At 46.6% G+C, this 25,838-nt stretch overlaps 1 protein-coding gene across 3 annotated transcripts in view; it reads right to left on the minus strand.

The window, feature by feature from the left end:
* Positions 1–16,885: 16,885 nt before the first annotated feature.
* The window catches only part of ICE2 (interactor of little elongation complex ELL subunit 2), a 565,283-nt gene continuing 556,330 nt past the window's right edge, over positions 16,886–25,838 (minus strand). For all 3 annotated transcript variants that reach the window (XM_069223465.1, XM_069223467.1, XM_069223466.1), the window contains 2 exons: positions 23,304–23,562; positions 16,886–17,753 (listed from right to left, as the gene is read on the minus strand). In XM_069223465.1, the coding sequence (XP_069079566.1) occupies positions 17,538–17,753; positions 23,304–23,562 (475 nt within the window). In that variant the 3' untranslated portion in view covers positions 16,886–17,537. The remainder of the gene's footprint in view (positions 17,754–23,303; positions 23,563–25,838) is intronic.

Here is a 25,838-nt window from a genome sequence, read left to right on the forward strand (position 1 = left end):
TACCGCCATCCTGTTCATGGCGGGTTTCCCGCCATGAACAGGATGGCGGTAGGGGCTGTCAGAATCCTCATGGCGGCGGAGCGCGCTCCGCCGCCATGAAGGATTCCCCCGAGCAGCGGTAAGTCGGCGGGAGCCCGCCGACTTGCCGCTTCTGACCGCGGCTGAACCGCCGCGGTCAGAATGCTCGTGGGAGCACCGCCAGCCTGTTGGCGGTGCTCCCGTGGTCGGTGGCCCTGGCGGCCACCGGCCGCCAGGGTCAGAATGACCCCCATTATCTGGTAGAGACTCTATCTAGCTGCAGATCCCTTATCTTTGAATTCCCTTGCGTCAGCTTTGAATCTGGAATCTTTTTGCTGAGCAATACCCTGAGCGCTCTGTCGGGTCGCGTCGTTCAGATCAGCATGCGTCGTCCGGTTCCGCATGGCTTCGTCAGCGTTGTTGGAGCCGTCTGTGGTGTCACGGTTGCCAATAAAGGCACCACTCCGGCGCGTGTACGTCACTTCTTTTATCCACAAAACTTCCATGCTAGAAGCGCAGTCTTGGATAAAACCAACATTTGTCTGTGCAAAACTAGGGCCCTGAAAAGGGATAAACCCTAACCCTACAAGACCTATCCGCAGAGCGGGGAGGCATGGGCGAGTGTAAGGAATCTGCAGCGAGACAGAGTCTCTACCAGATAATGCGTTACCGAAGGTAACTTGTCCATCTGACAGAGACTTCCAGCTGCAGATTCCTTACCTTTGAATAGGTACCCAAGCCATAACCTCCTGGCAGTGGGCTGTGGATACTACTCCTTACACTAAAAAGTCCTGTAGGACTGAACGGTCAAAGTGCCCGTCTCTTCGTACCTGACTGTCCAGGCAGTAATGTTTTGCAAACATGTGCAAAGATGCTCATGTTGCTGCCTCACAGATCTCCAGGACTGGTACGCCTGGAGCTAGCACAGTGGTAGCAGCTTTGCCCCTGGCAGAATGAGCCGGCAGGCCGGAGGCTGCTTCTTGGCCAATGCGTAGCATATCTTGATGCAGAAAACGACCCAGCGCGAAATGGTTCGCTTCTGCACTGCCCGACCCTTTTTTACTCCAACGTACCTCACAAAGAGTTGGTCATCCACCTGGAACTCTTTTGTACGGTCAAGACAGAACGACAATCCACTTTTTGGTTCCAGTCAATGGAGTCGCTCCCTTTCTTTAGAGAGATGCGGTGGAGCAAAGAAGGTGGGCAGGGTGATGTTCTGACCCAGATGAAATTGGGTCACTACCTTGGGGAGGAAAGAGGCACAAGTTCTGAGAACCACCTTGTCTGGATAGATAGTGATATACGGTGGCTTTGATGACAGGGCTTGCATCTCACTCACCCTCCTGGCAGATGTTATTGCCACTAAGAAGGCTGTCTTGATGGTGAGCAGCCAGAGGGGACAGTTGTGTAAAGGCTCGAAGGGAGCACACATCAGAAATATGAGGACCAGATTTAAGTCACATTGGGGTATAACAAAGGGAGTAGGGGGAAACATATGTACATGTCCTTTGAGGAATCTATGTACAATTGGGGATTTAAACAGAGAAGGCTGATCAGGCAGCTGAAAAAAGCTAAGGCACAAAGATAGCCCTTGAGAGTCCCCAAGGCAGAACCCTGCTGGGAAAGGGAAAGTATGGAGAGAATATCAGAAAGAGAAGCAGAAAGAGGGTCAATAGACCTTTCTGTAGAATAATATACAAAGCGTTTCTAATGGCAGGCGTTGTAGTGGAGGGACGCATGGCTGCCAAAATAACTTGACAGACTTCAGGAGAAAGGCCAAAAGCCATCAACTGCCGCTGCTCAATCTCCACGCATGAAGGCACAGAGTTGCCCAGTTCAGGTGGCGAACCCTCCCCTGCTGCTGCAACAGAAGATCCTCCTGAAGGGCCATCCTGATCAGAGGAATGATGTTCATTTCCAGAAGGTCGAGATACCAGACCCTCCTTTCCCAATCCAGAGCCACTAGGATGAATCGGGCCTGATCGTTCCTGATCTTCTTGAGAACTCTGGCCCGGAATGGTATGGGCAGAAAAGCGTACAGGAGGCCTGAACTCCACTCACGATGAAAAGCGTCACCGAGCGATTGCCGCCTTGGAAACTCCAATGCGCAATACTGCTGACATTGCGCGTTCTCTGCGGAGATGAACAGATCTAACTAAGGCTCTCCCCACTGCTGAAAAAGTCCTTGTACCAACTTCGGATGGAGATACCATTCGTGGTCCGCTAGGCATTGACAGCTGAGTTTGTCCGCCCTGGTGTTCAGAGAACCTGCAAGGTGTTGAACCACCAGGGTTATGCCTTGCTGTTCCATCCAGGTCCAGAGACGCAGAGCCTCTTGACAAAGGGTCCATGACTCCACACTGCCCTGCTTGTTGCAGTGCCACATTGGGGTGGTGTTGTTAGTGAACACGTGCACTATCTTCCCTTTCACAACAGGAAGAAATGCTTTCAATGCTAGTTGGATCGCCCGGAGCTCCAATAAGTTGATATGGAGACCAGAGGCCTCTGATCTCCGCATCTCCCAGATGGCTGCCCCATCCCAGAAGTGACACTTCTGTCACTACTGTGAGATCTGGCTGGGGAAGGGAGAGGAGTCTGCCTTTGACCCAACAGCAGTTCACCGACCACCAATGCAGGTCTTTTGCCGCTCCCTCCGAGATCTGAACCGTGTCAGTAAGATTTCCCTGATGCTGCACTCACTGGAACTTCAGGTCCCACTTGAAAGCTCTCATATGCCATCTGGCATTTTTGACTAGCAGGATGCAGGAAGCCATGAGTCCCAACAGCCTCAGAGTCTGTCTCACCAAAATCCAGGATAGAGGCCGAAACATCAGTATGAAAGCCTGAATATCATGGACAGCTGCTCAGGAGGATAAACTCGAAACTGCACTGTATCCAGAACAGCTCCGATGAAGGGGAGCTTCTGAGAGGGAGTCAGGTGTGATTTCGGCACATTTATAGTGAACCCAAGCGAATGCAGGAGGTCCGCTGTAGTCTGAAGGTGGGCGACAAGAGCCTTGGGCATCAGAGCCTTCAACAGCCAGTCGTCGAGGTAGAGGAAGACTGAAATCCCTAACCTGCGCAGATAAGCTGCTACCACCGCCATTACCTTGATGAACACCAGAGGGGCACTGGTGAGACCGAAAGGGAGCACAGTAAACTGAAAGTGCTCATGACCCACCTTTAACCGCAACTAACGCCTGTGGGCGGGCAGGATGGGGATGTGAAAATACGCATTCCTGCAAGTCCAACGCTACCATCCAGTCTCCTTGGTCTGGGGCAGAGAAGACCTGAGCTACAGTGAGCATCTTGAATTTCTCCTTTTTGAGGAAGAGATTGACGTCCCACAAGCCAGAATAGGACGAAGACCCTTGTTCTTTTTTGGAATCAGAAAGTAGCGGGAATAACAACCACTACCTAGATCTGACATCGGGACACTTTCTATGGCTCCTTGGCCAAGAAAGCCATATCTTCCTCGCGGAGCAAGATCAAATGATCCTCCATCAGCCGTTCTTTCAATGGAGGAATGGAGGTAGGGAAAGACTGAAAGGGGAGGGAATAGCCCTTCTGTATGATCTGCAAGACCCATTTGGCCGATGTTATGGACCGCCAGTGAGGGTGATGAAATCGAATCCTCCCTCCAACTGGACAAACATTGTATTGCAGAACCATACTAGGAGGGCTTGGGTGCTGCGGAAGAGGGGGGCTGAGTGGTGGCCGACCTCTGGCTAGACCCTCTGGGTCTGAAAGTACTACGACCTCGTACTCGCACTGGATGCTGTGAAGCTGGAGGACAGTGGCTGACCTGTGGGTGGTGTGGTACCCCGCCCCTCCCAAAGCCTCAAAAGGGCCGATAAGCAGACTGCTGGCAAGCGGGTGCGGAGAGGCCCAAGGATCTGGCCGTGGCTTGAGAGTCCTTGAACCGCTCAAGCGCCAAGCCTGCCTTCTTACCAAAAAGGCGTGAGCCATTGAAGGGCATGTCCATCAGATCTGCCTGGACATCCCCTAAAAAGCCAGTAGTACGCAGCCAGGCATGGCGATGAAGGGCCACTGTCAAAGAAATTGCACTGCCCAGCGAGTCGGTCATTTCCAAGCCAAGTAAACTTGGCTGCATCTCTCCCAAACTTGACCGCTTTCAGTGAGTGTCCTGTACGCCCTCCAGGACCTGGGGCAGCACCTGTGCCACCATATCACATAATAATGTATGGGAAAAACGGGCCAATAGGCATGAGATGTTTACCAACCTCGATGCCAGGCTGGAGGAAGAAAATATCTTCTTCCCAAAGTTGGTCCAGCCTCTTGGATTCCCTATCCGGGGGAGCGAAAGGGAAGGCACCATGGGAAGTGGAGGACTGGACCACCAAGCTCTCCGGGATAGGGAAACTAGGGTCTGTAGGAGCTGGTCGATGGCGGTGGCCAATTGTCCTATTCACAGGAGCCCCTGTGATGCATTCGGACCACATCCCCAGCAGGACATCAGTATGGGCCTCATTGAAGGGTAACATCGGCTCTGAAGCACCTCTATCAGGAGGTTAGTCCTGACCGGCACCGCCAGGCAAGTATAGGTCCAAGACCTCAGCTGCTCTATGCACCACCATGGCATACGATGCTCCCTCCTCCATCCCCTCAGAAGAAGGTGAGAGCATACCAACATCTGGAGAACTATCCAGTCCACTGGCTTCCCCTAGATCCTCATACCAGTCCTGCTCCTCCAATCCATGTTCAAAGGGTCCTCAGACACCTACCACTCCTCACCTGTGCCCGGCTGATCAAAATAAGCCTCAGGCACTGATCTGGGCCTAGTCGGCGCCGTCAAAGTTGGCTTCGTACGATGTCGTTCTGGCTCATCAGGAATGAGGATGGGGCTACCACCCCCGGTGGGTGCCGGTGGTGGGGGGAGCATAGATGTTGTTCCTGAAGGTGGCCGACTGTGAGGAAACGGTGCTGGAGGAGGCCGACTGTGAGGAACCAGCGCTGGTCTGGATCCGATATCGGATCCTGGGGTCCCCAACAGAGCAGAGGCCAAAGGCACCAGCATCGAACCTAATGAGGCCCCTGTTGACCCTGCGGGGTCCGAAGACCCACCCGCGGGGCAGCTTGCTAAAAAAACGAGGCGCAAGGCTTCATAAAAATCTTTTATTTGAGAGGGGTCACTCTGACTCCTGGATAAGGGGGGAGATGCGAAGTCGGCCCTGGCAATGGCTCCCGGAACTGTGCTCAAAACGTTGATGTTCTCGAGACACCTCATCAGCCGACGGGCGTGGTGAAGTCGCTTGGATTTCTTCTTCTAGTGCCTCTTCCCCGAGTGCTCCGAGGACCTTGAGTGGGAAGAAGAGGACTTGGGGCTCCTGGAGCAGTCCCACAACCTCCTCCTTGAGCAGGATCGTGACCTCTGAGGAGTTGCGCCGACTGAAGTCGACTGCCGGGCTGCCATGAGCTTTATAGACCACTCTCTCAAAGCCTTCAGGGCCTTGGCCCGGCAGTCGGAGCACAACAGAGTTGTGGTCCCTGTCGAGGCACCAGTGACATACCTGGTGGGGGTCCGTCACCGACATGGCGCTATGACAGGCACCACACAGCTTGAACCCAGTGTTCCTAGATGACAGCTCCTCGCACAGACAAAGAAATTCTCAGACAAAAAGTCGAAAAAAGGCTTGCCAAAAAAGGCAAAGGGTAGCTCGATCTGTGCTTAACTGGTACGGAAGGAAAAGAACTGACGTGCGCACGCCGGGGTGGTGCCTTCATAGGCGATGTGAAATCACTGACGGCTCCACCTACGCTGACAAAGCCACGCAGAGCCTGACGATGCATGCGTATCTGAACAATGCCACCCGACAGCAAGCACAGGGTATTGCTCAGCATAAAGATTCCGGATTCGAAGCTGATGCCAGGGAATTCAAAGGTAGGGAACCTGCAGCTAGAAGTCTCTATCAGATACATTTCTCTGTCAGGTGTTACAAGGATGCCCATATATTGAAGTCTCAATGTTTCAGCTCGCAAGCCACCAGGTATGGTGACATGGTCTGTGGGCCGGTATGGTTCAAGTATCACTCATTTCCAGCAGTTTATAACCCGAGAAACTACAAAACGCCTTCATGGTCTGGCGATGATCAGGATTGCGGCACGAGTCTCTGTGACATAGAGGTGGATATCGTCCGCGTAGAGAGAGAAATTTTCTCCTCCAGTGGACTGGAGTCCGAAACCTGAAAGTCCCGAATGTCAGTGTGTGCGCGGACCATACAGGCTAGGGGTTCTATTGTTAGAGCGAACAGGAGGGGGGACAGAGAGCAATCCAAGCCATGTCCCCCATTCAATCAGGAACATAGTTAAGAGGACCCCATTCACTCTCACAACTGTCGTCAGGGCTTGGTACAATAGTCCTATCCACTGCCTATATCTGGAGCCAAAGGCAAATTTTACCAGTTTTTGCTGTAGATAGGGCAAATGCATAGCATCAAATGCTTTCTGCGCATCTATTGAAAAAATGTTGGGGGGCATTCCCCTGCCTCGTACCTCTGCCAGTCAGTTGTGCAAACTTCACAGGATGAGCCTGGTAGAGCTGCCTGGCATGAAGCCTGAATGGTATCCACGTATCAGCAGAACAATAACTTTTAACTGTTTAGTTACCAGGATTGTGGCCAGCACCTGAGTCTCAAGGTTCAAGAGCGAAATCAGGCACCAAGAGTTGAGGCTAGTTATAGGCTTGCCCTCCTTGTGTATCATGGCTATGGTCGTACACTGTAGCTCAGGTGGCAGCGCCCCGTATCCTGTGCTTCAAGAAATAAGGTAAGGAGATGAGCCTCAGTGTACAAGCGTATCCTTTAAGAAATTCTCCTGGGAGCCCATTGGGCCCAGGGGTTTCCCAGTTTTAAACCTTGCAATGGCAGCCTGGATCTCAGAAAGGTCTATTTCCCTTTCAAGATCCTTACAGTTCCCTGTGGACAGCACCAAGGTTGTCAGCGTTGCAAGGAAGTCTCTAATTTGGTCAACTCCTGGCAGCGGACGTGCTCCGCAGAACTCCGCATAGTATCTGGCAAACTCCCTTACTTTTAGGGAGTGAGTCGTGTAAGACACTCCTTTCGAGGCTGCATCGGCCTTTCTTACTCAGCCATGCCACCAGTTTGCTCGCCTTATCACCAGTATCATAGAGATGGTGGAGGGTGGCCTCTGCCAAGCCCTGGTACTTCGTTTGTAGCACCTCAATTTGCCTGAGCCTCTGTGGATTAGGCTGATTCTGGTGTGAGGTTTCCAGGTGTCACAGCTGGCATTCAAGCTCTTCTAACTTTTCTACCTTGCATTCCTTTTTCCTTGCAAGTATATTCTGTCCTTGGTCCAGAAGAACCGCTTTATATGCCTCCCAGAGTGTCATTGCGGGCTCCACAGAGCCCTCATTTTTGGTGAAGTACAGTTCTGTATCTATTTACCTTTCTCAGGCCACGTCTGCGTCCTTTAGGTCCCAGGCCTTTAACTTCAATCCTTCAGTTCTACACACCACATTTTCCCCACTAAGACCTGGAGTGGGGAATGGTCAATCAGTCCCTGTGCCAAACAATCTGCCCAGGTTACCACCCCAACCTCAACGGCAGGGGCACAGACATAGTCTAACTGAAAGAAGACCCTGTGTACCTGCGGAGAAGTATGAGTATTCCCTCTTGCTTGGAGGATACTGCCTCCAGATATCCGAGAGCCCCAATGCTGCTGCAAAGCGTGCCACAGGTGTATTGCGAATCTATGGCTCCACCTGTCTAGAGCAGTCCAAGTCAAATGCCATGACGTCATTAAAGTTCCCTCCTATGATGTGTGTATAGGAAGTTGCCTCCACAAGTATGAAGGCCACCTTCTCTACTGTGGGGCCTGTAGTAGGGGGGGGGACACAAATACATTAGCCAGGGTAATATCAGTCCTCCCCCACTCCCCCACATCCCCTGGACCCAGACATCCGTTCCATTTAGATCTATCCATGTCTGGGTGATCTGGAATGGAGGGGTCCTCCTTATCAATACAGCCACCCACCCTGGGGCCTGGGCCACTTCACTTTGTTACCCAGTTCATTAACATTCCAGGACAATATTGAAAACATGTCATCCAGGGATCTACCCTGCATCATGAATGTCATCATGGCTGCAGCTTATAGGATGTCTCACCATAGGAGTGCACAATATAATACTGTTTCTGCCTCTCCCAAATAATAACACAATGGAAAGACAACAAACCCCACCAGTCACCGCGAGTACCTACCCCCTGCAAACAAAACATCACCACTTTGGAGCAAGATGTGAGAGGTCTGTCAACCACCCATGCCCCCACCACCAAACACTACAAAATTAAATTGTACTCCGCAGTCATGCTCCTATCTCTGCCACTACACACCAAACAGGGGAGGCTCTCCAGTGATTCGCAACCACAGGTCAAACATCGTACCTCTATAGCCCATAATGTGTTGCTCTCTGGGGCCCTACCAGACCCATCTGAATTAAGAGTCCACAGAATCATTTGTCTCTCTCTGCACCAGTTCAGGGTTAGATGCTGCACCATCCGAGCCACGGCCTCAGCTTTCCTCTGTCATCTGCCAGATTACTGTATCATTACTGCCCACCGAAGAAGCACCTCTCCCTCCAAGCCCATTGTCCCTTCGCCTGCAACAGGGACACCTCCCTCCCAGCCACCCCTCCTTCCAATCCTTATTCTCATTTTCCATAAGTCTCATTTTCCATACAGAGGACCCAAATTTAGGCCTGTGGACCTCCAACCCCCTCCCCCCCCCCTCAAACAACCACCTCTACACAGCCCCTGCAAATGGATTAGCACTTCTGTCTGTCTGTTTTTCTTTACTTGAAACTCCCTATTTGGGTGTCCAATTAATGGGACATATAGGCACACAGTGATATGGAAGATATGCCTATTCTGGTCTGAGTTTTCAACACAGCATCTGAGCGTGCTTTGGTCATTGCGGTGTCACAGGACCTTGGAGTGGTCTCAAGGCACCCAAAGAGTTTTTGTTAGGTGTCTCCTATAGATTTTCTTGGTCCTGATGATGATCCATTGGTAATTTAGTTACTTCTGGGGTCGAAACATCAAAAATATTAAATGTGGACTGTTTACAATTTGTTTGGGTTAAATATTGGTGGTGCACAAGATATGTGTGTCGATCATGAATGAAGTATACCTAGACAGACACATGGTCATGTATATATTTGTAAATAGCACTGGTGCACTTTGAGTTCACACATTCATTTTCACTGTGCTGTCATTTGTTTCACGAACACCTTTATATATCTATAGAAATAGATATAGATATATATACTTGCAAATGTATATTTGTAATGTTTTTAATTTTGATGTGATGTTAGATTGACAGATGACAAACTAGGCACGATAAGACTGTTTTGCATACAGGAAAAAAGAAAACAGAAGAAAAGAGTAAATATTTAATAAAGTCAATTTACATAACCCTACCTTAGGGAGATTCTCTTTATACTACTGCCATGGAAGTTGAGGCTTACACTACCCCCCCTCCTCCCCCTACCCCCAAGGGACCGGTTTGGATCTTAGAGTCGAATAAATGCCAGCATGATGCACCTAAGTTAACCGGCATCAGCAACCCTGTCTTGCTGTTCGCTGAAGATACTTTTCTATTTCCATACACTCCAACAGGTTTGCAGGAATTGCTGGATTACTTTGTGCGGTTTAGTAAAACCAGGGGCCTAGAGATTAATTCTGGGAAGTCTAAGTTTATGGCCTTAAATCCCCCTGAACATTCAGGAACAAAATGGTGTGGATGGGCCTACTAATGAGCAGGTCAGGAACTTTGACTGACACCCTCTCTTGAGACCTTCAGCTGTTAAGAGCAATTCAAATCCCTAGCATAGATCAGAAGCTATCTCCAAAAAATTCAAGTCAACATCAAGCAGGGCAGTTTCCCCAGCCCTTGAAGTATACAGAGCTGTAGCTCTATGAGGAGCATTGTATACGGCAGAAATGTGGTGCTTAAACAGATGGTACTCAATTGAATCGCTCAGAAAATCATTTTGTGAAATACCAACAAGTACATCCTTAATACCCCTAAGGTGGGAACTGAACCTAAAAAGGATCAATCACATCGCCCGATTTAAAATCCTGAACTCCTGGGTCAGAATCTGGACAACATCAGCCCTGACCCCTTACAGAGCTGCTCTTGGTGAGTTATTTGCTTCAGATATGAGATGCACCACACCATGGCTGGAATCAGACAAAATCCTTCGCAGTCTGTTAAAAATAGAACAAGTATGGGATGATCCAAGTAAAATGGAAAAAGGGACAGCCAACCGGATGCATGGCGTGAGCAGGGGATGATGACCTGATCAATAAGTTCTTAACCCAGAAATGTAACCTCAAGTTTGAATTATTCCTAGATAGAATTAGCCCCGCTGAGGCCAAGACCCTCTATAATCGTTTTAGAATTGGTGTGCTGCCACTTAAAGCCTTTTCGGCAAAGTGGGATAAGACGAGCAAGACAGCAGTGGGTTGAACCTTCTGTCACAATATTCTGGAAACTAAATTATTTTTAGCCATAGATGCAAAAAGCTGAGGCCTAAGTGGATTCCCTCATTATGCCGCAATATGGATGTAAGGCAGCATTCGGAGGCCCTACGTCTATTAAAACCTGATGCATCAGAACCGTTTTTTGTACTGTGGTCTTGGTACTTATGATCTAGCCCTGTGTAGTTACATGGTAGAGACTGTCTTTATTTCTTAGAACATCGTAGCAGTGGGTCTTGGCTATCTGCACATGGCCTTATTGTGAATGATCTATAGATTTAACCTCGGTACACATAATTGTACGAGTTGATTGTTGGTCATCTTAGAATCTGGGACTTCTATATTAGCACTGTTTGTAATATTTCACTAGTGCCCAGATCCCTTCAGTGGTTCATCTTCAAGTATGTTTAATGTGAAAGATTGTTCCACTAGTCATTTTACAATTGTGTGACTCACTATGAATGCAGGTGTATTAAAGACTTCTGAATTGTGAGATTCACATGCTTGCTGCTATACCGTTCATAATTTTCTGCCTTTTAACCCTTTTTATTATGATGTCTCGTGATAGTCCTTAAATTCTCATCATGACTCTACATGTTGATTTCTTATTTATGTAAACTGGAAGGCATCCCATGGTGCATTCACCACTTTCTAACCCTCCACACGTGGAATTTCTCTGTATGATTTATGTACAATCTTGTTGCACTAGCCACTCTTCAACAGTTTACCCTTCCATGTTGTAAGTTTGATGATGTTTTGTGAAATGTGATTTCTTACATGTTGAATGCCATACCATATTTATAAGTACATGTTTCTAGTCTTAACTCTTAGTTGTTACCTTGACGTCACATCATGTATTTGATTTTATCATTAATGTACTATACGTTTATGGTTACATACAGCCAAAGTAAATGATGATGGTGATTGTATTTATTACAGACGACACAAGGTTCTTCACTAGTCTGACATTGTTTCTTTCAGACTTTCATACCAGTCCAGGAGGAAGTGTGGCAAGCCTTGCATCAGTGTTAACTCTCTTTTCCCCTTGCCCCTTTCCCTTCCTTATTGGGCTGCGGTGACATCTGTTACAAGTAGAAGCCATGGTCTCTCTGTGCAGGTGAAAAAGACTAGTTGGTGGCACACCTGCAGTTTCGTAAATCCAAATCTGTGAACTATGATAGTAGACTGGCATATCTAGTGTGCAGGTCTCTACATTTGGAACCTTTTCGAGACAATAAGAGTCCTGTTCACACAACAGGGAGGTGTTAGGGTTGGTGAGTAATCTGCCGTAAGATACAGTATCCATCACAAAAATTGTTACCAAAGGTAGGTATCTTTTTCTTCTGATGGATACTTCAGGCCACACTTTCCACACTTTGTGAAAAGATACCTTAGCAGTACCCCCCCCCCAGGTGGTGCATCTGTGAAGTATCTCAGACCACAAAGTCCTTCAAGACAGGCAAAATGCCACTCTTGATAAACCAGGCAGTAGTGCTTTGTGAACGTGTGTATTGATGCCCATGTAGCTGCCAGACTAATGTACAGGATTAGCGCTCCGCATGCCAAAATAACAATAGCAGCTTTGGTCCTGGTAGAATCAGTCCATAAGCTTTCTGGAGGCGGCTTCTTCGCCAGTGCATAGCAGATCTTTATACAGAAAACAATCCATCTAAAGATGGCCCGTTTTTGTGCAGTCTTGGCCTTTTTTGCTCCAGAAAACCCTACAAAGAGGTGGTTGTGCACTCTAGATTATTTGGTACGATCAATATAAAATATCAGTGCCCTCTTATGGGCCAAACAATGGAGTATCTTTCCTTATTAGATGGATGTGGTGGAGCAAAGAATGCTGTAAGAGTGATAGCCTGCCCTTCGTGAAAAGGAGTGACCACTTTTGTAGAAAGAAAGGTTGGGTCCCATCTGTCAATGGAAGATGCACTTTGCCACCTGCTACTGTTCATGATCCACTTAAACACCTTCAACTGAGTTTGTCTGCCTAGGTGATTTTTCATCAGAGAAATTCCTTGGTGGTACAGCCACTTCCAGAGTTGCAGAAAATCCTGACACCGGGCCCAGGACAGCACCGTCGAGGTAGGGGAAGAATGCTATCACTTTACTCTGAATGCTAATGCCATTATTTTTGTGAACACAAAAGGGACACAGGCGAGCACTGCAAACTGAAAATGCTACTGGTCCACTGTGAACTGCAGGTAGCATCTGAGGGTCGGCCTGACAAGGATATGAAAATAAGCATTCTGCAAGTCTAACACCACCCTCTAGTCTCCGGCATCTAGGGCAAACAGGATGCAGGCTAGCATGAGCATTTTTAATGTTTTCCTTCAACAGGAAGAAGTTGAGAGGGCGAAGGTCTAATACAGGGCGATAGCCTCTGTCCTTCTTCGGCACAAGGAAGCAGAAGGAGTAACAACCAGAATAGGCCTTCTCACCAAACGAGCAAGACCTGTAAAAAGGTATATCCAGGAGTGACATCTGAATGTCACCCGAGAAGCCTGTATATCTCATCCACATGTGGCACCAAAGCACCACACTAGTCTAGACTGCCCTGTCTAAGTAGTAAGTAGTGTATTGATCCAATAATGTATTTCTTGCGTCCCGCCCATCCTGAGTAGTATGCACCAGGTTGGTGAAGAATTGGCAGCCATGTCCCATAATAAGTGGGGTTAAGCAATCAGCAAGCAACTATCATTAACTTGCTGAAGGGGGAGGCTAGCTGAAGAGACCATCTGTTTCCCAACTGCTTTAATTCTCTTTGGCTCTTTCTCAGAGGTGAAAGGGGATGAGCTGAGTTTGATCCTGCTAGTAGATGCTTAAACTACCAGGCTCTTGGGAGTAAGGTCCATCAACAGGGAAACATGGTCACCCGGAACAGTTATTTGATGTTGTGCCACCAGTCTGTTCACAGATAGGGATTAAAGGGGTTTAGCTCAGATACCCATGAATGCGTCATTCAGGGCTTTGCTGAACGGCAGTAAGGGCTTGGATTGTGTCTACCCAGGCTGTAAAACTTCAACGAGGACATTGGTTTTCACCTTAAGAGATGGTAACTGTAAGTCCAGGACTTCAGCTGCTTGTCAGATGACCACAGCAAATACGATAGTCTCTTTCAGTAAAAGGCCATCAGAGAACCAAGTCCCACCTCAGGGGAAGTGCTCTTTCCACTGACCTATTGTACATCCAACTAAAAGTTGGCATCATCATATTGTGAGAGAAATTCATCCCTATCATCTCCATTGTCATCAAAAGCTAGTTCACCTTGGTCTGAATCTGATCCAAAAAGTTGTTGGAATGCTGGGCGGTGGCTCCATCGGTGCAAAAGAAGGATCTGCCTGGGGACACCTCAATGGATCCGTTGGGTCAAAATACACACCAGAGGGACGTGTCAAGGTGCTAAAAATTCACTACATGGCTTCCTTAAAAGTTCTAATCTGTTGTGATGTCACAGACAGTCCGGGAAATTTGGGGGGCATCAGAATTAGTTTTGGAATCAGTTCCTTGGTGGGGGACCGGGAATAAGACTAAGGAGAACCTGGAAGTCCTGGTAATTTCTCAGAATGAGAACGGCACGGCTGGGTTGAACCGTGCTTGGACTTCTATGTTTTTTTGGACTTTAACTTATCCAAAGACTTGGACTGCGATGAAGATCTGTTGTTGGAGCAGGAACAGGTATGCACTCTCGACTTCGAGTGGGAGCTTGAATGCATTTCTGCAGTGCTTGGCAACATATAGCTTGGCTTTGTGATCCCAGATAGCCTTCAGGAGCATAACGGCATACTCCTTACATGACTTGGAGCCATGGCCTGAACCCAAACACTAGAGACACACCTTGTGGGGCACTGTCACAAACATCTGCTTCTGACAGTCCTCTACAATAAGTTAACTCTGTTGTTTTAAGAAGGACCGTGTTCCTTTGCACACTGAAAAGGATTTTGAGAAAAATAACGTATCAGTTAATGAGAAGAAATTAGAAGTTGGCTCAGGATCCAGGTCGGAAAGCGCAAAAAGAAAGGAACTGACGTTGGCGTGCTTGGCTGACGCTTATATCAGACCATCACTTCCTGGGTAAAATATAGTTGACACACACCTGCACGACACTACCTAACGACATACTGGGGCTATTCTCACAAATCTTCCTGATCTAGTCTGGAACATGTGGCTAGTCTAAAGGTGAGGAAACTGCAGTTAGAAGTATCCACCAGAACCACAGTATTTGCAAAAGTAAAAAAATATAGCATACAGGTTTAATCAAAATACAGACTTTGCAAACAAATCCCACTTACTGTGTTAGATAAGAAATTAGCTTAAGGGAAAAACTCATTGAAGATTTATGATTTTGCTGCTATTAGATATACATCACTGAGGAAGTGCCACATATCAATATGACTGAATTATTGACAATAAACAAAATTTAACTAGCACCCACGCTTATTTTGCAGATAAGCTCACCATATGCAGTGGTTCTTGGCAAACCCACAGCCAGGAGGACACCGTCTGACTGCAGACTAAGAGTGAAAAAGAAAAAACAAGGCAGCAGGCCTATCCCATCTATGTACCCGTGATCTGGAACAACATCCTCCATATCAGTCATGACTACCCACGCACTGCTCTAATTTATGAAAGAGTTGAATATGCATCAGTTTTAAGAACACTAGAACACAATTACTTGACAGTCTACAAATTAGCTACCTCTCCCATTGAGTGTTGACCTTTAGGCTCATCTTTGACCTTGCACAGCATGCCACTGCTTTTTGCTTAGATTTGCAACACGAAAATAGGACATACATGCATACAAACAAATGTGTAGGAACCAGCACAGAGATGGTGCGCATAGCATTTCTGAGGGACTAACTGAACTCATTGAGCATATAATAAAATAACCATTCAGTTAAATAGCATCGATACTTCAATTACAGAGAACTTTTAGATGCTAAAAAGAAGCCAGAAGGACTGAAAAGATATTTAATGAATCAGTCAAAATATAGGTCACTAGATTCAAAGCTTTTTGAGCAGCTCTGTCAGTTGACCTACTGAAAATTGCTGCCTCAGCATTTTAATTAAAAGTTGAAACCTGAGTATTCTTCATTGATCTGGAATCTTGATTTGCACTTACTGAGTGCTCCTGGCGTATTCGACTGACATTTTCACTCATTCAAATGCACTCAACTTGAGCGTGCAAGGTAGAGGTGACACAATTTTTAACATAGCAGGTAAAATTGAGGTAATTATTAAAAGACTAGAATTGTGGGCTTGTCCCTTATCAAAAAGAAATGTGATGCTTTTCAAAGCCTGAAGACCTTTCTAGAATCTACTGATGAATTATTATCAAAAGAAGTTGTGGAATTTGTTTTCCAGCATCTGCAAGATATGCAATGACGTTTTTGCAAGAACCTTTCAGCTCCAGGGCAAAATAAAAATGGATGAATTATATTTTTAATATAGAGATTGACATTTTAACATCATAAACAGCAACGTTTTCAACAATCTTTATAGGCAGTTCCCTAGGACGTCAACTCAATTATCTGGTGAATTTTTGGTTACTGGTACACACAGATTACCTCAAATTGCTGAATGAAACGCTAAAGGTTTTAAATTCCATTACACTTTCTCAACTCTTATGAGCGTGCAAGGCAGAGGTGCGACCCCCCTGCAGACAGGTGCAGGGGCTGTCTGCACCTGCCTACTCTGGGGGGTTCCATTGCAGGGGCTGTACCTAGGAATTCAGCGGATGCAGTGACTGGGCACCACCTTTTTGTTGCACACACTCACTGTGCCTACTGATGGCCTCTTTGCCAGCATCCATAATAGACTGGTGTTTCCCTCATTAGTATGGGACCACGCCTCTATGCTAATGAGGGAACACTCCCTGAAGATAGCACCAGAGCTCTATGCGCACCAGTGCTATCTGTATTACAGAAGAAGGCACAAAAGCGTCTGCTTCTTCTGTAATAGTACAGTGCGCCGGGGCATCAACATTCCTGTTACACCCCCAGGGCACTGTTTGTAACCCGGCCCTGCACTTATTTTTCAATCATTAGACATTAATCCAGAGCAAGAGAGAATCGCAGAAAAGGGAAAAAGAAAGAGGACGAGAACGATGGAAAAACAGTGACAAAGAGAAGGCAGGGATGAAAAAGAACCCGCAAGAATAAGATAAATCAGTATGTGTCTGGTGGTGGATAAAAGAGGCCAGATGTGGAGTCAAGACTCAACAACCTTGGTACTCGGAAACTCCAGCATTAAGCAGTGTCCCCAGCTGGCTTCTGAGAAAACGTTTGGGCACCAGCACGTCTTATTTGCAGCACTGGGTCACGACGTTTTCCCTATCAGCAACCTGTAAACCGCCTCTTTGCTTTATTTGCACTTTACAATTTCAAACACAAACATACATACAAGATGCAAGGATGGTTAGGTACTTTCTTTCAGTCTTATTTAAAATCGCGTGTTTCTTCCTATATCCATGCCTTATAATTACTGCATAAATAGTAAAGTTCTTTTTGCATTGTGCCATGACGTCACTGCTGCTTTCAAACTACTGGATGGTTTCTGACACCAAGTGGTATTTTAGTTCCACGGTCGTGAAGCAAAGGCACTCACGTCAAAGTTGTTTACGTGTTAAAGTGATTTAGTAAAACGGTTGGACTTTTTTTTCCAGTCCCACACACACACTAGGTGGAACTGGTTCTTCGTGGGTGGGATGAATTTAGTCTGAGCAGAGGGGTGTAAATAACAACGGGTTCCCTTGTGGAAGGCTAGAAGGAACTGCTACAGCTACATGTCTGAAATCGCGCCCCTTAAGTGGTCGTCTGTGAGCCTAGGCCTGGCTGGGCTCCCGTACAAAAGGTGAGGCTTAGCAGCGTGGTATTTCTGGCATGTTCTATGCATTCCTCCGAGAAGCTGATCTCCGCGTGCACACTGCCAGCGACTGCCGATATTTCTCCAGGGACTGGAAAACAGAAATCCTGCATTAGCCCTGCTTGCTCAGTCCGTTACACATTCCCTGCTCGTATTTGCGATAGTTTTGGTTGTCTTTGCATTTTCTTGGCGTTCCACTTCAGAAACCTCTTCTGCCGTTTGCCTTTATTCTTCTTCTTCTTTGGAGACCCACCCTTGGCTGCTGCTGTTGACACATCACTGCAGTCGGTTTCCATGGAGGCAGAGTTAGGCATTTGTCTCTGATTTGCAGCCACACCCACTGTAAGGCTCTGAAAAAAAAGAAATTTAAGAAAGAACTGGTTCACATCGTCACATTTCACCATAAGTAGTTTACAAAATTGAATTATCACCACCAATATTTAAAGCATAACTTGTGTCACTTCGATACACATATTAGGGCTAATTTAGACTTTGGCGCACGAAGGCACTCCATCGGGGTGGAAGAGAACATTGTCCCAGCCATCCCAAGATCTGCGTCTGGCAAATGTAGAGCGGTCTGTTATGCCTGCGAGCAATTCTTAACTTTGACAGAACTGCAGTGACGGTTTAAAAAGTCTGACCGATGAACAAATAAAACCCCGAAGCGAGGGTTTGGTTTTGAAAAAGGAAAAAATAATGACCTCCCCACAACACGGGACTTCTCTCCCATGGTGTGGGAGTCTTCTATGTTTTTTTTTTTTTTTTTACTGTTGCTCACAGCCAGGTTACCTGGCGGTGATGGAGAGCAAACAAATAAACATGCACTGGCAAATCCAATAGGTCTAGTCTGTACAAGAGCTAATGGCTTTGGAAATGTGTATTTGCCATGTTTCACATCAGTGTGGCTGCTGTTCAGTATGGCTAAAAGTTAGCGGTGTGGAATGTCGTAGAGGTGACGGAGTGTCATGGAGTGGTGTGGAATAGGGTGGAGTGGCGTGGAGACGATTGAGGTAGTAGGGTGGATTGGAGTACAGTGGAGTGGACTGGACTGGAGTAGAGTGGGGTGGATTGGAATGGGATGAATTGAAATGGGGTGACGTGGGTTGATTAGACTGGATTGGAATAGGGTGGACTGGACTTAAGGGCTGGAGTGGATTGGATTGGGGTGGTTTTGAGTTGGGTGAATTGGAGTGGGGTGGATTAGACTGGACTGGAGTGTATTGGAGTGGAGTAGGGTGGATTGGACTGGAGTGAATCAAGTGGGGTGGGGTGGACTGAGTTGGGTGGATTGAACTGGAGTGGGATGGATTGGACTGGGGTTGACTGGGGTTAATTGGAATGGGGTGGATTAAAGTGAGGTGGACTGGACTGCAGTGGGGTGGGGTGGATTGGAGTGGGGTGGATTGCACTGGGGTGGGGTGGATTGCACTGGGGTAGGGTATATTGGAGTGGGGTGAAATGGACTGGAGTAGAGTGTTTTGGGTTGGAATGAGGTGGAATGGGATAGAATTGAGTGGGGTGGAATAGCGTGCGGTGGACTGAATTGAGGTGGACTGGATTGGGGTCGACTGGACTGGGATGGGGTGGACTGGAGAGGGTTGGGGTGCGGTGGATAAGAGTGGAAAGAATGTTTTGTAGTGGGGTGAACTGGATTGGAGTGAACTGGATGTGAGTAGAGTGGATTAGATGGGCTGGAGCCGATTGATGTGGGTGGATTGGATTGGTGTGGGTTGGTTTAAGGTGGTTTTGAGTGGAGTGGATTGGGGTGGACAGGGGTGGTGTGGACTGGATTGGTGTACAGTGGGGTAGTTTGGAGTAGATTGGAGTAGAGTGAGGCGGATAGGAGAAGAGTTGGGTGAGGTGAATTGGAGTGGGTAGGTTGGAGTGAGGTGGAGTGTATGGGCTGGATCTGTGTTGAGTGGGGTGGATTGAAAAGTGGTGGTGTGGTCTGGATGGGGTGGACTGGGGTGTGGTAGGGTGGATTGGAGTGGGGTGGAATCCACTAATGTGTGGTGGATTGGATTGAGGTGATGTGAACTGGACTATGTGAGGTGTGGTGGACTGGAGTAGGGTGGACTGGAATGGAGTGAGGTTGAGTGGACTGAGTGGGGTGTATTGTATTGGGGTGGGTGGGGTGGATTGGACTGGAGTGGGATGAATTGTATTAGAAAGGGGTGGATTAGATTGGTGTGGAATGCAGTGCACTGGACTATTGTGGATTGGGGTGGATTAAAGTAGTGAGGGGTGTATTGGTTTGGAGTGGGGTGGATTAAGGTGAATTGGATTAGGCTGGGGAGGATTAAGGCGGATTTGACTGGAGTGAGGCAGGTGGACTGGAATGGGGTGGATTGGGTTAGATTGAATTGGGGTGGCTTTCATTAGATTGGATTGTGGTGAGTTGCAATGGGTTGGACTGGAGTGGATTGGACTGGAGTGGGTTGGACAGTGGAGGATTGGAGTGGGGTACACTGGATTGGGTTGGTCTGGATTGGGGTGGATTGTGGTGGATTAAAGTGGGGTGAATTAAAATGGAGAAGATTGAATTGGGATGGAGTGGGTAGACTGGATTAGAGTAGGGAGGTCTGGACTGGGGCAGATTGTTTTGGATTTGAGTGGGGCAGATTGTTTTAGATTGGATCAGGGCAGACTGGAGTGGGGTAGGTTATCCAGATTCTTCTGGATTGGAGTGCGGCAGATTCTTCTGGATTGGAGTGCAGCAGATTATTCCGGATTAGAATGGCTCTGGTTGTTTTTGATTGGAGTAGGGCAGATTTATTTTATTGAAGTGGGGCAGATGGTTTTGAATTGGAGTGTGGCAGATTGTGTTGGATTGGAGTGGGGCACGTTGTTTTGGGCTGTACCAAGACAGACTGGAGTGGGGTAGCTTTTTATTAATTTTAGTGGTGCAGATTGTTTTGGACTGTAGTGGGCAGACTGGAGTGGGGAGAGTGTTTTGGATTTGAGTGGGGCAGATTGTTTTGGATTAGGAGTGTGGCAGCATATTTTGAAAAGGAGTGGGACAGACTGGAGTGGGGCAGAGTGTTCTGAATTGTAGTGGGGCACATTGTTTTGGATTGTAGTGGGACAGATATTTTGGACTGTAGTGGGGCAGACTGGAGTGGGGTGGATTGTTTTGCATTGGAGTAAGGCAGACTATTTTGGACTGGAGAGGGATAGATTGGAGTGTGGCAGATTATTTTGGGTTGGAGTTGGGCAGATTGTTCTGGAACGGAGTGAGTCAGTTCAGAGTGGGGCAGATTGGAGTGGGTTGGGATGGATCGGGGTGAGGTGGGTTGGATTGGCAAGGGGCATATTGGATTGTAGTGAGGTCGATTGTAGTGTGGCAGATTGTTTTGGATTGGTGTGAGGCAGATTGTTTTGGATTGGAGTGGGGCAGATTGTTTTGGATTGGAGTGGGGCAGATTGTTATGGATTGGAGTAGGGCAGATTGTTTTGAATTGAGTGGGGCAGATTGGAGTGGGCAGATTGTTTTTGACTGCAGTGGGGCAACATTGTTTTGGTAAGCAGTGGGTCAGATTGTTTTTTTTACCTGGGCAGATTGGTTTGAGGCAGATTGTTTTGGATTGGAAAGGGGCAGACTGGAGTGGAGTAGAATGTAATGGTCTGGAGGGGGGCAGATTGTTTTGGATTGTACTGGGACAGATAGTTTTGAATTGTAGTGGGGAAGACTGTTGTGGAGCAGACGGGAGTGCAGTGGATTGTTTTGGATTGGAGTAGGGCAGACTGTTTTGGATTGTAGTGGGACAGACTCGAGTGGGGCAGATTATTTTGGACTGGAGTGGGCGAATCATTCTGGATTGGAGTGAGTCAGATTGGAGTGGAGCAGACTGGAGTGGATCGAGGTGAGGTGGACTGTATTGGAGTGGAGTGGAATGGATTGGAGTGAGGCAGATTGTTTTGGATTGGAATGGGCAGATTGTTTTGGATTGGACTGGTCAGACTGTTTTGGATTGGAGTGGGGCAGATTGAAGTGGGGCAGACTGGAGGTGGGCAGATTGTTTTGGATTAGAGTGGGGCAGATTGTTTTGGATTGGGGTGGAGCAGGTTGGACTGGAGAAGTTTGTTTTGGATTGGGTGGGGCAGATTGCTCTAGATTGCTGTACTGGAGTGGGGCGGATTATTTTGGATTGGAGTAGAACAGACTGTAGTCGGGTGGGTTGGGAGGATTGGGATGTGGTAGATTGGGATGGAGGGAGGTGGATTAGATTGGCGTGTGGCAGATTGGACTGGAGTGGGGCAGACTGTAGTGGGGCAAATTGTTTTGGATTGGAGTTGGGCAGATTGTTTTGGATTGAAGTGGGGGCAGATTGGTTTGGTTTGGAGTGGGACAGACTGTTTTGGATTGGAGTGGGGTAGAGAGTTTTGGATTGGGGTAGGGCAGATTGTCTTGGATTGGAGTACGGCAGATTGTTTTGGACTGGGGTGAGGCAGATTGTTGTGGATTGGAGTGGAGCAGAATTTTTTAATCGTTGCACTGGAGTGGGGCAGATTGTTTTGGATTGCAGTGGGGCAGATTGGAGACTGCTGAACTGGAGTGGATTGCATTGAGTGTTTTGGATTGGAGCGGGCGGAATGGATTGGAGTGGGGTGGGCTGCGATGTACTGCACAATTATGTTTTAGAGCATAATTTTGAAAATTACACGTAAGAAAAAACACAATGTTGCTTTGCAATCTTTATAGCAAGATAATAGTCATCCTTTGAAAACAGTCCCCATGAGCAAAAATAAAACAAGAGTGCAAAGTGAAAAAAGATTTGGCAAAAAGTTAACTTTAGAAAGCCTTCTGTTTGCATGGCATGGGAAGTAAAAAAAAAAAAAATAGTACCTCAATCAGGTCTGGAGCATCAGAGTGGCACTGACTAAATTGCTTCAGTCAGTACTCGATCCCTGTGCCAGGGACAGGAACAGAAATGATGAAATGCCAGCTGTCATCAATTACGAGGCTGTAAAGAAGAGTGCTATGCAATCCAACAGATGATCAGCAACGGGCAGACTTCAAGCCCTATTCTAACTACAATAGCACTTTGCAAGCAATATGCATGCGCTATCGCATGCTATTGCAGGCTAGACCCTAGAAAGCCATGGGATTGCCAACTCTAAATTGGGAGAATTGTATTCCATCGGGCCATCAGAGGAGTATGTTGGCGACAGAGCAGGAGTAATCTCTGTCACTGACATACCTAAGATCTGCCCACCACTAAATCGGGGGGTGGACCATGAGTTTGGCAGGAAGGGTATTCTGCTACGAGTGCCCTCTCCACCAAACTCTAAATTAGTTCCCTGATAAAATCATAACTTGCTGCATCAGAGAAACACAGCTTTTCTCTTTCAAATATGAATATTCTTCGTTGTATCAGCTCAAACTTTACCATTTAAACAGGAAGTTAATATAAATGTTATCATCAGGTGTTTCCGTAGATAGCATTAATCTTTCAGATAGCTTTATTTATTGCCAGCACGCCACCAGGTAACTTAATCAAGCTTTGAAAAAAGGGGGCGCTTGAATGCCATTAGTATGTTGTTGTGAACATTTGCAATGATAATGCTTAGGTTAAACAAAAATGAATGTCTACATATGAGCTCAGGTTTTTCTATGTGCCACCTTCAGATTTCCCCACAACCATCATCATAAACAAACATTGCTATAAATTAAGAAATTAAATCTTAGAGCATTTCCATTTGTTAGGTACACAGTACTCAAGACAGCCTTAAACAAAGAACAGTAATAACGAAATAGGTTCATGGATATTACAGTTGGAAATCATTTCAGTTTGCTTTCAACAACTAAATCTTTGCATCCTACGATATTTTGAAGACCCTAAGTTTCGTAAAAAAACCCATCAAATCTTTAAGAATTTTAATATGGGTGCCAAGAATACCTTTGTTCTGCTGGTGACATCTTCGGCTGGAGGTGGGAATGTGCACGGAACTCTACCCTGAGAGACATGATAGGGCAACAGGATAGTGGGGTCCAGTGGAACCCAAGGAACAGAGAGGGTGGACGGTTCTCGAGGCATGGTGGAGTGAGCTTTGTGAAGGTTGTAGGAAGATTTCTTCACTTCGGAGTTGGTGCTTTTGTAGATCAAAACCGAGGAATCTCCTGCTGCATGAGTCAAGAGATATGAGCCCTCCTGCAAACTGAAGTGGGAAACAGAAAAGAGCATTACATCACCACTTCACACAGACATATTATTTCGAGAAACAACCTTCCGTTGTTTACAATTTGGCGTGCATTCCATGCATCATGGTTACAAACAGGGGACGTTTGTAATGAAAACAGAGGACAGGTTCTATTATTATGTGAAAAATATAAGTAACCCCTCTGTGATTCAGGTGAACACATTAAAGGAAATCATACCTACAACATATGATCAAAGTCTATACAATGGCCGTCTTGGTATAGTCTGCTAGACTGAGGGAACAAAGTGATGGCACAAAGTGCCAGTAAGAGTAGATCAAGCATGCTAAGAAGAATTAGGCAGAGGCCTCACCCACTTTGTCTGCCAACAGAGGAGTTCAGAGTACACAAGACAGATTACAATTGATGATTAAACAAAATGGAGCTACTTGCCAGGAACCAAGGAATCGTTAAACAAGCGAGACAGTGATGCTCTTACATGGGTGTCCCGCTCACTGTGCCAGTGGATTCAATCTACATCTCACCGATGAGGCTCAAATAGGTCAAAAGCAGACTGATGTTGCTTGTGTTCCCATCTAAAGGAGACCTGGCCAAGCATTCTAGTTTGCCTGTTCTTTTTGGCATAGGAGCATTTGCATATGGCTGGTCTCCATCTGAGAGCAGATCAAGCAAACTAAGAATAATTGCATACTGGGCGAAAAAAAACGATAAACAGATGTGCGGTCGGGGCAATTACCAGTCAAGCATTCCATACATGACTTTTTTTTGTTGTTTTCCTAACTGATTTAAGTGAGGTGCACGAAAAGCACGATTACTTTTCTAACAACATTACAAGGTCATAATAAACAGTTAATGCCCTGTTCAACTGCAGTAGGTTGAAGTTACGTTGGAATTTTACTGTGAAACTTGTAGTGCCAAATCAATGACACTTCAATTTAAGCGGTGCTTCTAGCTCAGTATATCATTTCAGTCTGGCCACAGGATTGAAGTGGCTAGCTTCTAAAACAGAAGATCTTAATGTTGGTATATATTGGTATTTAAACGGTGTAAACTCTGCTACAGAAAACGAGATTATAGGAAACAATGCAGGCGAAAGTAGATGAATTGAGGGTTCGTACATTTGCACTACATATTACACACATACACAGCATTAAAGATAGTGACAATTTGATGCACCAGAATGTAAGTTATTTACTCAGCATCACATAAACTTTGGTCAAGTGGCAAAGCTAGAATTAAAATTCAGGCCTCAGGTTCCAAGACTAGCAACATAATCACTAGACCACACTAGCTTATAAATATTCTTCCAAAAAAGGAAAGTATTGTCTGAAATCATATCCCATAATCTATAACGAGATGGGATAAATTATGTATAGCAGGTTGGAATGGCTTTGAAAAACCAGAAAGGCATACGAATGAGCTCATTTACGATCATTCATCTACACAAGAAGTGACATAATTGGGCTTCCCATCATCCATCTACACAAGAAGTGACATCATTGGACTTCCTATCATCTATCTGCACAGAAAGTGACATCACTTCCTACCTTCCCCTTACTTCAATCACATCTTCAGGATGTCACATCACCAGGCGTCCCAACCAAAGGGCATATACAGGCATGGGCATTCGTTTTTAGGGCCAGATAGGGCCTTTAGCCAGAACTCCTGTTTCTCTGAAATGTACAAGGTAAAATAATATCTGCCTCAAGCAGCACCCCATACTGCCAGTCCCCACAATCATACCCCATATATCGATGACCCAGACACTCGTATAGCATTAGCACAATAGTAAGACTCAACCTTGTACATATCCTACCAATTACAACACACTCTCAAACTACAGAACAAACATTCCAACTCATGCGCATCAGCGCTCAGTCTTCAGTATTCCAGATGTTGCAGATCTCATCACCTGTCACAAACTTGATGTGCCCTTCATCACAGAAACATGGTTTGCGCCCACCACATCTTTGCATATCCTAGACATACTTCTTCCTATAGGTTACAGAACCCATCATGTGGACCGCAGGCAAAAGAAGGGTGGAGGCACCACTGTTATGCGTAAGTCCTCCACATATGGCAACCTAGACAAACAAGTAAGCCACTTCCTTTCTCTGCAACACAGACTGCCACATTCCATCTCAACTACAGACCTCCCAGACAGATCAACATCACTGATGAATTCTCAAATCACTTTTCCAGCTCTCCCATCCGACATGCCCACATCACCCCCTTAGGAGACTTCAACCTTCCAGACAACACACCCTCAAACAAA

The sequence above is a fragment of the Pleurodeles waltl genome, chromosome 3_1 (genome assembly GCF_031143425.1).
Source record: "Pleurodeles waltl isolate 20211129_DDA chromosome 3_1, aPleWal1.hap1.20221129, whole genome shotgun sequence".
Classification (NCBI taxonomy): Eukaryota; Metazoa; Chordata; class Amphibia; order Caudata; family Salamandridae; genus Pleurodeles; species Pleurodeles waltl.